This window comes from Oxyura jamaicensis, chromosome 1, assembly GCF_011077185.1.
Source record: "Oxyura jamaicensis isolate SHBP4307 breed ruddy duck chromosome 1, BPBGC_Ojam_1.0, whole genome shotgun sequence".
NCBI classification, from domain to species: domain Eukaryota; kingdom Metazoa; phylum Chordata; class Aves; order Anseriformes; family Anatidae; genus Oxyura; species Oxyura jamaicensis.
Genome location: NC_048893.1, coordinates 134,846,085 through 134,858,198, shown reverse-complemented (window position 1 = coordinate 134,858,198; position 12,114 = coordinate 134,846,085). Strand labels below are relative to the sequence as shown.

General features: G+C 37.1%; 1 protein-coding gene across 6 annotated transcripts in view; it reads right to left on the bottom strand.

Moving 5' to 3' along the window:
* The window catches only part of HERC2 (HECT and RLD domain containing E3 ubiquitin protein ligase 2), a 111,697-nt gene that overhangs the window by 23,397 nt on the left and 76,186 nt on the right, over positions 1–12,114 (bottom strand). For 5 of the 6 annotated variants that reach the window (XM_035315121.1, XM_035315135.1, XM_035315124.1 and 2 more), the window contains exons 65-78: positions 11,661–11,886; positions 10,441–10,612; positions 9,690–9,876; positions 8,788–8,928; positions 8,245–8,436; positions 6,538–6,691; positions 5,131–5,238; positions 3,905–4,036; positions 2,972–3,130; positions 2,763–2,881; positions 2,267–2,392; positions 1,170–1,325; positions 906–1,021; positions 581–779 (exon numbers count right to left, since the gene is read on the bottom strand). In XM_035315121.1, coding sequence (XP_035171012.1) covers positions 581–779; positions 906–1,021; positions 1,170–1,325; positions 2,267–2,392; positions 2,763–2,881; positions 2,972–3,130; positions 3,905–4,036; positions 5,131–5,238; positions 6,538–6,691; positions 8,245–8,436; positions 8,788–8,928; positions 9,690–9,876; positions 10,441–10,612; positions 11,661–11,886 — 2,187 coding nt within the window. The remainder of the gene's footprint in view (positions 1–580; positions 780–905; positions 1,022–1,169; positions 1,326–2,266; positions 2,393–2,762; positions 2,882–2,971; positions 3,131–3,904; positions 4,037–5,130; positions 5,239–6,537; positions 6,692–8,244; positions 8,437–8,787; positions 8,929–9,689; positions 9,877–10,440; positions 10,613–11,660; positions 11,887–12,114) is intronic. The other variant, XM_035315145.1, reaches the window with a different exon arrangement.

Genomic DNA, 12,114 nt, shown 5'->3' with positions numbered 1-12,114 from the left:
ACAAAAAGTCTAGCTAAAAATCCCCATCACATCCTCTACACAAAGCTGCTATCTGTATCAAAATTAAGATGTTTTCAAATTCACAAATTTATTTTTTTCTCTTATACCCAACCCTAAATCTTTGCATGACATGCCTTTCCACTGAGGATTTAAGCATCTACAAATTAAATCCTGCAGTATCTAACTTAAAGGCATGTAGTTAGCCCTGAACCATCTCAGGTTCCAATTACAGCTCTCCCCTGTCAGGGAGGCATCATCACCATCACATTTTACTGTCTGTAATGTTTTATGGGACTCTATGAGTCTATTGTTTCTGTTCTTCTTTGTTTTCCAAAATCTGATCACAGTTCTGAATTGAAAATTAAAATACTCATGTCTTGTTTCAAGCATTTAATGCTATAGTACATTGAATTCCTGTGTTGTACAGGCAGAGCTGCTACAGTTTAGTTTCATTTTAAAATATATTTCATTTATTAAATGGGGATACACATATTACTACTGATTTAGCTAAACTCATTCTGAATAATAGGATGAAATTTTTAAAGGAAGTTTAACAAACAATTATATATTGTATGCTTACTTTTCCATCAGCAGTCACTGCAAACAGAGTCTGTTCACCACCAATTAATTGCACTGGTCTAAGAGTAGCAAGAGCTTCACACGGAGTTGGGACTTTGACTTTTGCCCCTTCAATCCCACCAAGTTGTCCTCTATGATTATGACCCCAACCATAAATAGTTCCACTGCCTCCAGCTGAAAGTGTCCAATCATCAGGTCGTCTACATAAAATTTGAAATAAAAAAAAAAAAGTTATAAAAGAGCTTCTAGAAAGTCACAAAAAAGATGTTTGTTGTGTAAGAGTGAAGCATCACAAGACAAAACAAGTAACAGTTGAAAGAAATAACCTATTCATCCACTGGACAAGCTGTTCATCCTGTTCTCTCTTAAAGACATCGTGGCACTCATGAAGAACATCCATATTTTCATTATCTGCCATTAATTCTCGGATTTTCTTTGCCACCTGCAAAATATTTTGGATTAAACAACGTTATTCCAATTATCAGCTACTCCTACCATAGTTGACATAAAACACTTCAAATCTCAGCATATTCTTTTAAATGAAACATTTTCACGTGTTCCATGAGCTATTTTAAATATTCCTGCAATACCTCATCGAGGAAAAGGCGAGGTAACGGAGTTCTTTTATCAAGAGCCACAGCAACCCTGGATGCCATACAGTATCTTCTGAACCAAGCCCATTTGTGCGTCTCTGCACAGCAAGGAAGAGTGTCCAATTCTAGATCACAAGCGAGAGCCACAAGCACCTGCAGTCAAACAAGACAGACATAATGAATGCATCAAAAATGTATAATAAAGAGTAATATGCATTTTATGTAGTAGAACAGCTCATAGACCAGTAGGGCATGAACACAGTCTCAAAGAAATGTAAAGTACAGGGGACATCAAGAGCTATCCATCTCCATTACTCTCATTGACTAGGCAGCATCAAGCGTACCCAGACGATCTCACACAGTTAGCTATTTAATTTCTTCCTCCAATCCAACAATTTTCACGTTACCCCTGTGAAAAACACTCCTAGATTAATTATCTTTTCAACATCAAATGCCATATGCTGAACTTCTTACCTTCCGTTTCTAAACTGTTTTTCCTCTAATGAAATCAATTTAGTTTACTGGTGAAGATGATGAACAATAGATTACTTCTCTGTAAAACCTTTTACATAAAGAATTTATTTAAAATAGATAAATCCTCTTATTTTAACTCTTACTACAGGGGAGGCTTTTTCAGCCTTACTGTTCTTGTTGCTTTTCTCTAGACCTCCTCGGCTCATTTCTTTGCACTTTGAAGTATGAGGTCCAAAACTGAACACCCTTCCTTTTAAGGCATTTTTATTTGTTCCAACCAGAGCTCAACAACACCTTCAGGGTATTTAAACAGATAAATAAAAGTATACAATACTCCTGTTAGGAAAACTCAGGAATCAATTGTCAAAAACAGCTTCAACTGTAGCCTACTACACTTTCAAATGTTTTTCCTGATCTTGTATTTGTGTATTTGATTTTCCTTTTAGAAGTAGCATTCTATTTTTATGCAACTTCATCTCTGTGAGTTCAGACCCATTTTTCAAAATTCATTAAGAGCAACCTTTACCAGAATTTTCTCTATCACTACTAGGTGAGCTAGTATCACAAAAAATTCCAGAAGAACTTGTGCAATTAATTCTTTACTGCTTGTATCCCATTACCTTAAAGAAAGGACTGTGGAGCAGTTGTTTGCCACCTCTCACAATAGGGTCTTCATAGTCAAATTGTCGCTGCAAAGCTTCTGGAAGACCTTTAACTAAAGCAGCTAAAGCACTCCCTGTGAAACTCTAAGAGAAACCGCAGAACAAGAAAATTAGTCTATGAATTACAAGAAGTTATTTAGATAACCATGGCAAAAAAATTAGTAACTTACCAAACTACAGCTAGCTATGTGAAGAATTGTTTCCAAATACAGAAGTATTTATATCATTTTTGACAATTCCAAAATCACATAGATACAAAACTGGTATTAGCTTTTTTCCGAAAATGGAATCCCCTTATAGTGTCTTACAGACTTGTGAAAGTAGGCTATTCATGTGCACGTGTCCTGTTTTGTGGTTAACAATAAAAGCCTTTTACAGCAGAACCAATATTTTTAATGCTTTGCATGTATCTTAACGTGAAAAATGTTAGAGAAGAGCATCGCTGCCTGCTTACCAAAGCTCGTGTTTCCCCATCGTTATCCCCAAGAATCCGGTTGATGTTAATAGACTGGCCAAATTCTGTTGTGAGCAGTTTCCTTAGTCTCTGCAAGGCCCACATTCGGTGGCCAGCAGCTAAGGAAACATAAGTACACAAAACCCAGAATTACTTTAAACAATCATTTTAACTTCATACATGCAGACAAACTTAAGACTTACACCTACCTAAGGCACTCAGTTGAGCACAAGCTGCAAGAGAAGCTGCCAAGCGAGGAACTATACTCCTGTTGGAAGCGAAATTTAAGCGAAAATCCAACAAACATGTAACCAAATCCATTGAGGGACATGAAAGAATGCAACGATCTGAGAGAAGGTCTTTGGGGCCTGCAAGAAACAAAAAGAAAAACATAAACTAAGAAAATAGAAGGTGGAGAAGATTTGCCCTTGGATTGACGTAAGAGCAGAACAAGGGCAGGATTTAGCTGACCAAACGCAGCAGTCTGCAGTGCCAGTCTCCATCTGAGTAGGTCCATTCCACCTCCCTTTGAAGGGACAGGAAGGAAGAGGCACTTTCATGACGTAGAATCACAGAATGTCTTGAGTTGGAAGGGACCCACAAAGAACAAGTTCAATTTGTGACTCCACACAGACCAGCTCCTAGGAGTTTAACCATATGTCTAAGAGCATTATCCAAAAGCTTCTTCAACAACAACTGGTTTGGGGTTATGACCATGAGGAGCTTACTCCAGTGCTTGACCACCTTCCTCTCAGTGAAGAACTTTTTCCTAAAACCCATCTCAACTTACCCCAACTCAGATTTAAGCCGTTCCCTTGCATCCTATCACGAGTCACAACATAGTTCACCTAATTCCAAAGGCTCATTAGAAAAAAAATCACATGAAATATGCCTCAGAAGTAACCTCTCTTCACTGATGGAGAGACAAACTCCAATTACAAAAATCTCTCTTCTTTATGTACAAGTGCACCTCTCAGGATTTGTTGAAAATTTTTCCCAGGTATGAAAGAAATTTATCATACTATGAATATAAATAATTAAAACTTCAGCACGTACATATTTAGATTGTGCAATAAATTTAACTCTAGAAACTAAACTAGTAAATGTACTCTCTCATCCTTATGTAAACGTGATGATCTTACCTGCAGCTGGCATGATAGGGTAAACAGTGAATCGCCATCCCCATCCATTTACAGAGCCATCACTGATGAACTTCCACTTCAGTTCATCCCCTGGAATTCGCAACTCACTAGACCAATCTGACCACTCTCGACCTGTTACAGCAGGTAATATGAACATATTCACGTATACTGACAGAGCCAATGCAAGCCACTCACCAAGAGTAACTTCCCTCAATGATTATGTCTTGTAAACATCACATAAATACACTCCAAAAGAAAAAGGTACGTGGAGCATATGAACATAACTATAAAGATGCTACGTTAACAAAACTTAAGTCTTAAGCAGTTCAATTAGCACTTCTAACATATGTTCTCAGTGCTTTTAATACCTCTTTCAAAAGAGGATTATGAGACCTTACTAGAACCCACTGTTCTGTTTTCAGACTGCAAAAATGTTCAAGTTCTTTTCATGCTAATTTTTAGTATGTTGCAACAGATTTTTGTAAGCTTTGGGTCTCTTTCCAACCAAAACCAGCTCAATAATGAAACACATGAAAACGTGCAACTGAAGCAGGTTGAGGGAAAAAGTGGTTAACAGTAAAAGCCCACATCATGAGAGTTCAGAAGAGTTAAGCATAGGCAGTAACTACTTAGACCCTTGCACACGATGTATGGGTAGGTTCAACGTAAAATTTGATGAGATTAAAAATATTCCTCCAACATCTCCTGAAAAATCAACAGCGCTTTAAAATGAAATTACAGATAATATGATAAAAGACGTGAAGATTTTATGTGGTGTTAGTTACATAGATAAGAGCAGAAAACAGAAAGAGAGAGCCTAGATTGTATTTTGGGCATTCAACAGCAGAAGAGCATTTGTCTTGACTGTAAAAAAGCTCAAATTTCTATAATTATTACTTGAAAAAGAGAAAACCTAGCTAAAGAATATTGTTTTACAATTGTTTTTCCAATTTGTTAAAATATGCTTTGATTATACAGAAATTCACACATGGTGCCATGGGTGCTAGTAATTAATTTTTTACACTAACTGCTCTTCAGAAAAGCAATCTTTCATGTCTGTATGTAGATCAGACAGTGGTTGGGGTTTTTCTAAGTTTAAAATAGAGTATCAATTCACATCGTTTTTCCTCTTTGTTATTGGTATATCCCTGCCAAGGAGTAAGTCACAGTGGTACATTTCATTCAGCGTTTAACAGCAAATCACACAAGACACTTTTGAGAAGCACCTGATCGGACGGAAACAATTCTGTTGACACCATCCATGATGGTGAGTGGATCATGACGCCGCTCTGTAGAACACTGGCGATCAAATTCTACTCTCAGTCCCTCAGCACCTAAACAGCAACAAAAAATTTACACACTTCTACAGAGCAATCAATACCACAAACAAATGCAGTATTTTAGAAATCCACATGAAATCAAATGCAATTGTTTGGAAGCCATAGTGCTCATTAATAAAAATGAGAACATGGACTTGCTTTGGTTTAATGACATTGTTTGTCTAACATCTTCTCTTTGAAAGACTTACATCGTAGAGAGCTCATGTGAATTGGGCTAGGAGAGAAGACTATATTCAGAACATTCCCAACTGAAGTTGCCGTAGCGAAAAAAAAAAAAAAAAAGTCTTTTTTCAGTTAAGACAAATATCAAAAGATACAGGCAACAGAGAATTAAGTACCAGATAACATACTGAAGGAAGCACTAAATGAAAATACAGCATAGAAAGGAAAAAAGTATTTCCTAGTGATCAAGGCTGAAAGACAGTTCAGTTCTTCTGCAAGACAGGTTCGGTTACTGACCCTGAAAACCACTCAGGTCGTTCTCAGCTTTGTAACTGAATGGAAAACAGCAGTAATATATAGCTGCAGAGAAATGGTGTACAGAATTCAGTCACAGACAGAGAACCCAAACTTGAGTAAAGGTTTATTTCACAGGACTGAGATGTTCATGCAGTATGCAAGTGTTTCAAGAAATATTTTATTATAGCAACAGGATACATGGTATTACTTTAAAAGTAGTATTTTTGTATCTTTGTATGAATTGTTTGTATTGTAATGTTGACCTGGTAGAATGGGTCTAGAGGAGAGCTATGAAGTTGATCAGAGGGCTGGAGCACCTCTCCTAGTAAGAAAGGCTGAGAGAGATGAGGATGTTCACCTTACGGAAGAGAAGGCTCCAAGGTGACCTCACTGCAGCTTTTCAATACTTAAAGGGGGCTTATAAAAAGATGGAGAGCAACTTTTTGCTCAGGCAGACAGTGACAGGACAAGGGGTAATGGCTTTAAACAAAACTTCCTAGCCTCAGATTAGAGGTTAGGAAGAAATTCTTCACTCAGAGGGTGGTGAGGCACTGAACAGGTTGCCCAGAGAGGCTGTGGATGCCCCATCTCTGGAGGTGTTTGAGGCCAGGCTGGATGAGACCCTGGGCAACCTGATCTCGTGGGTGGCATCTCTGTCCATGGCAGAGGGGTTGGAACTAGGTGGTCTTTAAGATCCCCTCCAACCCAAGCTGTTCTATGATTCTATGTTCCTATGAAGAGTTCTACACACATTTTTGTAAGCTGAAGAAAAATTTATGCATGTAGGCTTGCAAACCACCAAATTTTAGTAACACAACTCTAGGAATTCTATACCTGGTATTTTAACTGTGCCACTAGAAGATGTATCATCAGTATATGGATGGCTGCTTTCTACCACAACTGGTTGCGAAGAAAGGCGACCACTTTGTGAATCAGTTGCCACATCTTCTAACTCAGTAACGCATAGCTCCAACAACATATCAGCAACCTAACAAAAAAAAAAAAGGACAAACCTAAAATCAAGTTTACAAAAAGTATTTATGGTTAGCCCAAGAAATCTAAAGCCAACTACCATTCTTCCTGAATTAAAAAAAAAATTTCCTCTGATTCATAAACTATTACATTCATTAAAAAAGTAATTTTAGCGTTGCTAAAGCTTGAAAATTTTTAAAACTAGAAGCCAAACACCATAAATCTCCAATACATAAATGCCAGAACAAATAATATCTTTCCCTCGCAGAAAAAATAAACTAAACCCTAACTAAATCATAGGCCAAGAGATTAGTGAAAGATGTAATCTTTTAAGCAAAATGTAACATTAAAACATAATTTAGAGAGAACTACTCATTTTTAAAGAGCAGTTTCAAATAAAAATTCTGACTCTGGAGGAAAGAAAAAAGTTGTTCAGGCACTCACTATTAATGCTAGAAGGAAAAATGGTGATATGTTAGTGCATATATACTGTGCCATTGAGGTGGGAGGGGAATAACTATCTCAAATCCAGAACAGGGGTATATATATAGCTGATCATAATAAGGAATTTAAAAACTTGAAAAAAATTAACAGCTCCAGAAATGCCACTTTATTACTCTTATACTAATCACATCAGTTAAGGACTCACACAGTCCTGGTTTACTAGGACAGATAGACAGATTTTAATTTATTATTATTATTATTTTTTAAGTGTAGCTTTCTTGTCATTTATATGATTTATTTTTAAAAACTCTGAATTCAATATACGATCCTTATTGGAATCATTATTTATCTTTTTGGGTAGTGATCCAAGTTTATAAAAGGACCACAAACACCAGCTTTGCATCATTTCCAATGTTTCAAAGCAGTCTTTAAGCAGCGCAAAGCCATAAATGAACTACATCACATAAGGATCTTAAAACAAACGCATCATGCTCATTAGAAAAATATTTAGAGGGTAAAGCTGAAAAATGTTAAACAACTTTCAGTTCATTCCTATTAGCAGACATTATATAAAACATTTAGGATTTTTGCTCTTCTTTTGTATAGTTTTTAGCAACTAAGGTTAGAACACCTATTAATGGTTGTTAGTTGTCCCAAGGAAACCCACATCCATGGATATTTTGTAAAGGGTTATAAGCTTCAGTGCATCAAATATAAACCTTAAAAATCAAGAACTATATATTCTTAACATCACTAACATTTTAGCCAGCAACAATGACTGCACCAATTTGAGAAATAAATTTAAGTGTAAAACAAAACCAGTATGAAACTTTTTAAACTAACATTCCAGAGATTCATCAAATAGGGTTTGGTTAATTCAGCTTCATGGTTTGCCAGCATGAAAAGCCAAGGAAATACACTGATATTTATTGCAAATACATATATATGTTCATATAGTATTTCCATTAAAATGATTAAGGCTCACATACATGAAGTTCAACTCTAATTTCCATGCTTAATATGCTTCTCAGTAAATCAAACTGTATTTTAAATACAAGAAAAATTTCTAGTAAGCTGAAAATAAAAAAAAAAGACAGTTAAAATGCAAGACAAACAAAACCTGACCTGTGGATAAGCTGTGCCCATGCCAGACAGAACAGCTGAGAGAACATCTCTTCCCTTTTCACCTGCTCGGTTGGACACAGCAAGCTTTAGCAGGTCAACCATGACTCGCGTGTCATCTGGTACTAACAGACTAGTGAATTCATCCAAGTACTGAGGTTCCGGGCCAGATACTTTGCTTTGGCTTTCTACGTCCTAGAAAAAGAAAGATTGCAGAAAGATTGACAGTGCAAAGATAGAAGAGGAATCTCACCAAATCTAAACGCGATAATTTGCCTGAAGAAGTCTGAAGGTAGTTTAAGACAATTTGTAATTCTGGGTTTACATGGGCCCAGAATTAGTCTACTGTTAAACCTGTTTCTCACGTGGAAATGCTTTCCTAAAACTAACCTTGTTCAGCTTTGGAAAAGGAAGTAATAATAATTACCCTGCCTTTCAATATACTTCAAAAATGCAGTCATATATAGAATAACAAAAAGGACTAAAACAGCACAAGTGCTCAATAAAAACACTGAAAGAACTTAAGGAAGGCATGGACAACATTACTTCTTTGGTTTTCGTCATGGTTTCTGCAATGATACTGGCAGCTCCAGGATCATCTGTGACTGGAATGAAAGGACGGGAAGAGGCAGCAGCAGCTGAGGGAGTTACAGCAGATGGAGTCACGGCATCTTCTGAAGAAACAACCTAGCCAAAATGAACAGTAAGTAACAAAGGCTGCAATAAGATACCGTAAATCCTTTAGGAGTCTAATTATTTGTTTGAAGGGTTTACATTCGAAGTCAGCAGCAATTCAAAAACAGACATAAATTCAAATACAACAGATTCACTCCCTGTTTTTCTGGCTTCTATTTCACATTCCTATCATGGCAAACCAGCCCTGACCCCTGCAAATGCCACCTGCTACAAAACCACAATAAAGCATGAGTGCCTGCAGATGACTCTGCAGTGCAGAAGATGACCCCAAGCACTGCATGTTAAAAGCCTGGGAAAGAAAGATCTTCAGTAGCAAGCCTTTCCTTTTTTCTGCTTCTATTAGCAGCTGGGCATCAAGAGAGTAAAGTTTCATTCAAGCTCTCCTGTCTACATTAGTTAACATAAGTTTACAAGTTATCTCCCATAAAGTAATTCTTGAAGATTCCCTTAATCCAGATTTTTTAAGATCACTCCTGTAAAGTTACTTTGATATCTAATCAATTAGTATTTTTAAATCAACTTTAAAATACTATAAAAAATCATAATTGCCATTGGCATACTACTTTTTCAAAGTTCTCAATTGATTTCAGACTAAAATCTTAGTTTTTCCAAATCTGACACACACACAGCATACCCACTCAGAGATCATAGCACAAAAGAACTGTTTAATCTCTACTACTATCAAACTAAATACTGAGCAGCATTTTTCAGCTTTACTGTTAAATGATGTTGGAAAATTAATTTGATACTACCTCCCCTCTCCTGTCCTGCCATGGATTTGGGCTCAGCCTCTCTTCTATATCTCCTACAAGCATGCATTCATCTCCGTTTGCAGGGCTCCCTGTAGACATGGCATCTGATGGGGGGGCTGGCGATGAAGATGGACATTCTACTGGTGCAATCATACTTGCAGGCATCAATGCTCCAACAACTGCATCTCTGAAATTATTTAAGACAGATGAACATAAACCTAATTATACTCCCTTGTTAAACTAGAAAAAAAATATTAGCCTGTCTTAATGAAATAACCAAAGGTTTCCAAGCTCTGGGATTTACAGAGTAGTGTATCTCCATACTTCAAGTCAGATGGTTAAATGTTGCTTCTTAAGGCCACACTATTTTACATATGTTCCTGTTCATAAATTTTAGCACAAATTCTCTCTACCAACAAGGAGGGCACAGTAAAGTTTCGTTATTCTTTTCACCGTCCCCCACTGCTTCCTCCACTTCATCTATCACAGTTTACTTATGCTCCTTTTACATGGCTTACTTGACCATTCTTGAACAAACAATTGTTTTTCCCCAGGTACTGGAAGTTCCTCATTCTGAAGAAACCATAACATCATAAAGTTAACAGGAACATCAAAAGATAATTTCAGTTAAGCTTGGCCCCATCCTGAGGATTCCAAATTGGTAAAACCATTTATATTTGACTCAACAGGCACTACAATAAAGCAAGTTATATCATCATTCACTCCTTAAGACACAAGAATGCATGCCTACCTGGCGTACATAATTTGTAACGCCATCAGAATATGAGATAGCGCCTGCTGTTTGGCAACATTCCCATCAAGTGACAAGAGAATCTTTGCAAGGGAAGGGCGATTCGGCTTTGAACTGTTTGCACCACTGATTTTGTTACTGGCAGCAGAAGAATCTGCATCTGAAGGAACACCTTAAGTAAGGGGAAAAAAGAGAAAGCAAGCATTTTTTATGTTTTATTTAATTTATTGGTAAATCATTAAAGATCACGTATCACAGCGGGGCTGAGGCTGTCAGGGCCCTCTGGAGGCCACCAGGCCCAAGCCCTGCTCCAGCAGGGCCACCCAGAGCAGGCTGCCCAGGCCCGGCTCCAGGCGGTCTCCAAGGTTTGAAGGTCTCCAAGGAGACCCCACCGCCTGTCTGGGCAGCCTGTGCCAGGGCTCCGTCACACAGTAAAGATGACTGTAAATCTAAGTCTATAGGAGATTTTTAAACTGCAGGTCCTACAGCAGCAGTATTCAAGTCAACAATGAAGCTGTTCAGCAACTGCTTTTCATAAAATGAAGTGTTCCACCTTGTTACTTAGTCGTGAACAATAGGGTAATACAGATAAATATTTTCTCTATTGAAATCTAAAACAAATTTTTCTTAAACAGAAATTTCCCAAACAGCATTAATATTTATTAGGCACCTTTGCAATACTACACAAATATTCTATTATGTAGTTTTTGATCTTGTTTTCAATACCCTTGTTTTGAAAGAAAATAATTAGCAAAATGCTGGTCCTTTTATATTGAGCATAAAAGCATCACTTTCTTGCCTCCCTAATTCTTAGTCACTCACTTTAGGAAAAAAAAGTAACAGTAGCATAGAATTAAAGCAAGAGATAACATTTAAGACCACCAATATTACAGTAGCATCCATCTACCACTATCTTCATAAAGCTCTATCCCAGAATAAAGATGAAGACTTTGGGACATTTGATAAAGTTTGCTGTATTTTAATTGCCTGAAGAACAACAAACATTCAAACTAATGTCACTTCTGATCAAACCCTTTTTAACTTCCATTTTCAAGAAGAGGGTTTGTTTTTTAGGGCGGGAAAGTTTTTTGTTCATTTTTCTCCTCTCTCTCTTTTTTTTTAAGACACTTTTCTTTTTGCACTCTTCGATCAACTGTTAAACCACACACATAACTAACTCTGCAGTGGCATAAAGAAAACACAAGGCGATGAATACCAACCAAGATAAGAAGCACCTAAAGGGTCCCTCGCTGTCTGGAAAAGTACTGGTTCATGAACAGATGGTGTAGCTACATCCACTGTTGTCCAAGCTACACTGTGGGAAGAGCCACAAGCAACCCGGGTGATTTTCTGGCCTTCCAAGCCCTGTACAAGAGTGGGCTTTCTATTGACTGTAGTAGTTCCATTGCCTTGTTGTCCATGGTCATTGTCACCCCATGCGTAAACCTGTAAATAAACATTTCTATTTATTACTTTGTCTCACCGATTGCCTCATTTAATTGTTTTCTTTAGAATTTCTGCAGAGAAATTTTAGTGATTTGTATTATTAACCCAAGATAATTCAGAGAACTTATTGCCATGACTTGTTTTTTTTTTTATATTATTTTTAAATAATGCAGGAATTACCATACATTAAAAAATCAAAGCAGTCCTTTATCAGGTGATTCAAAAATT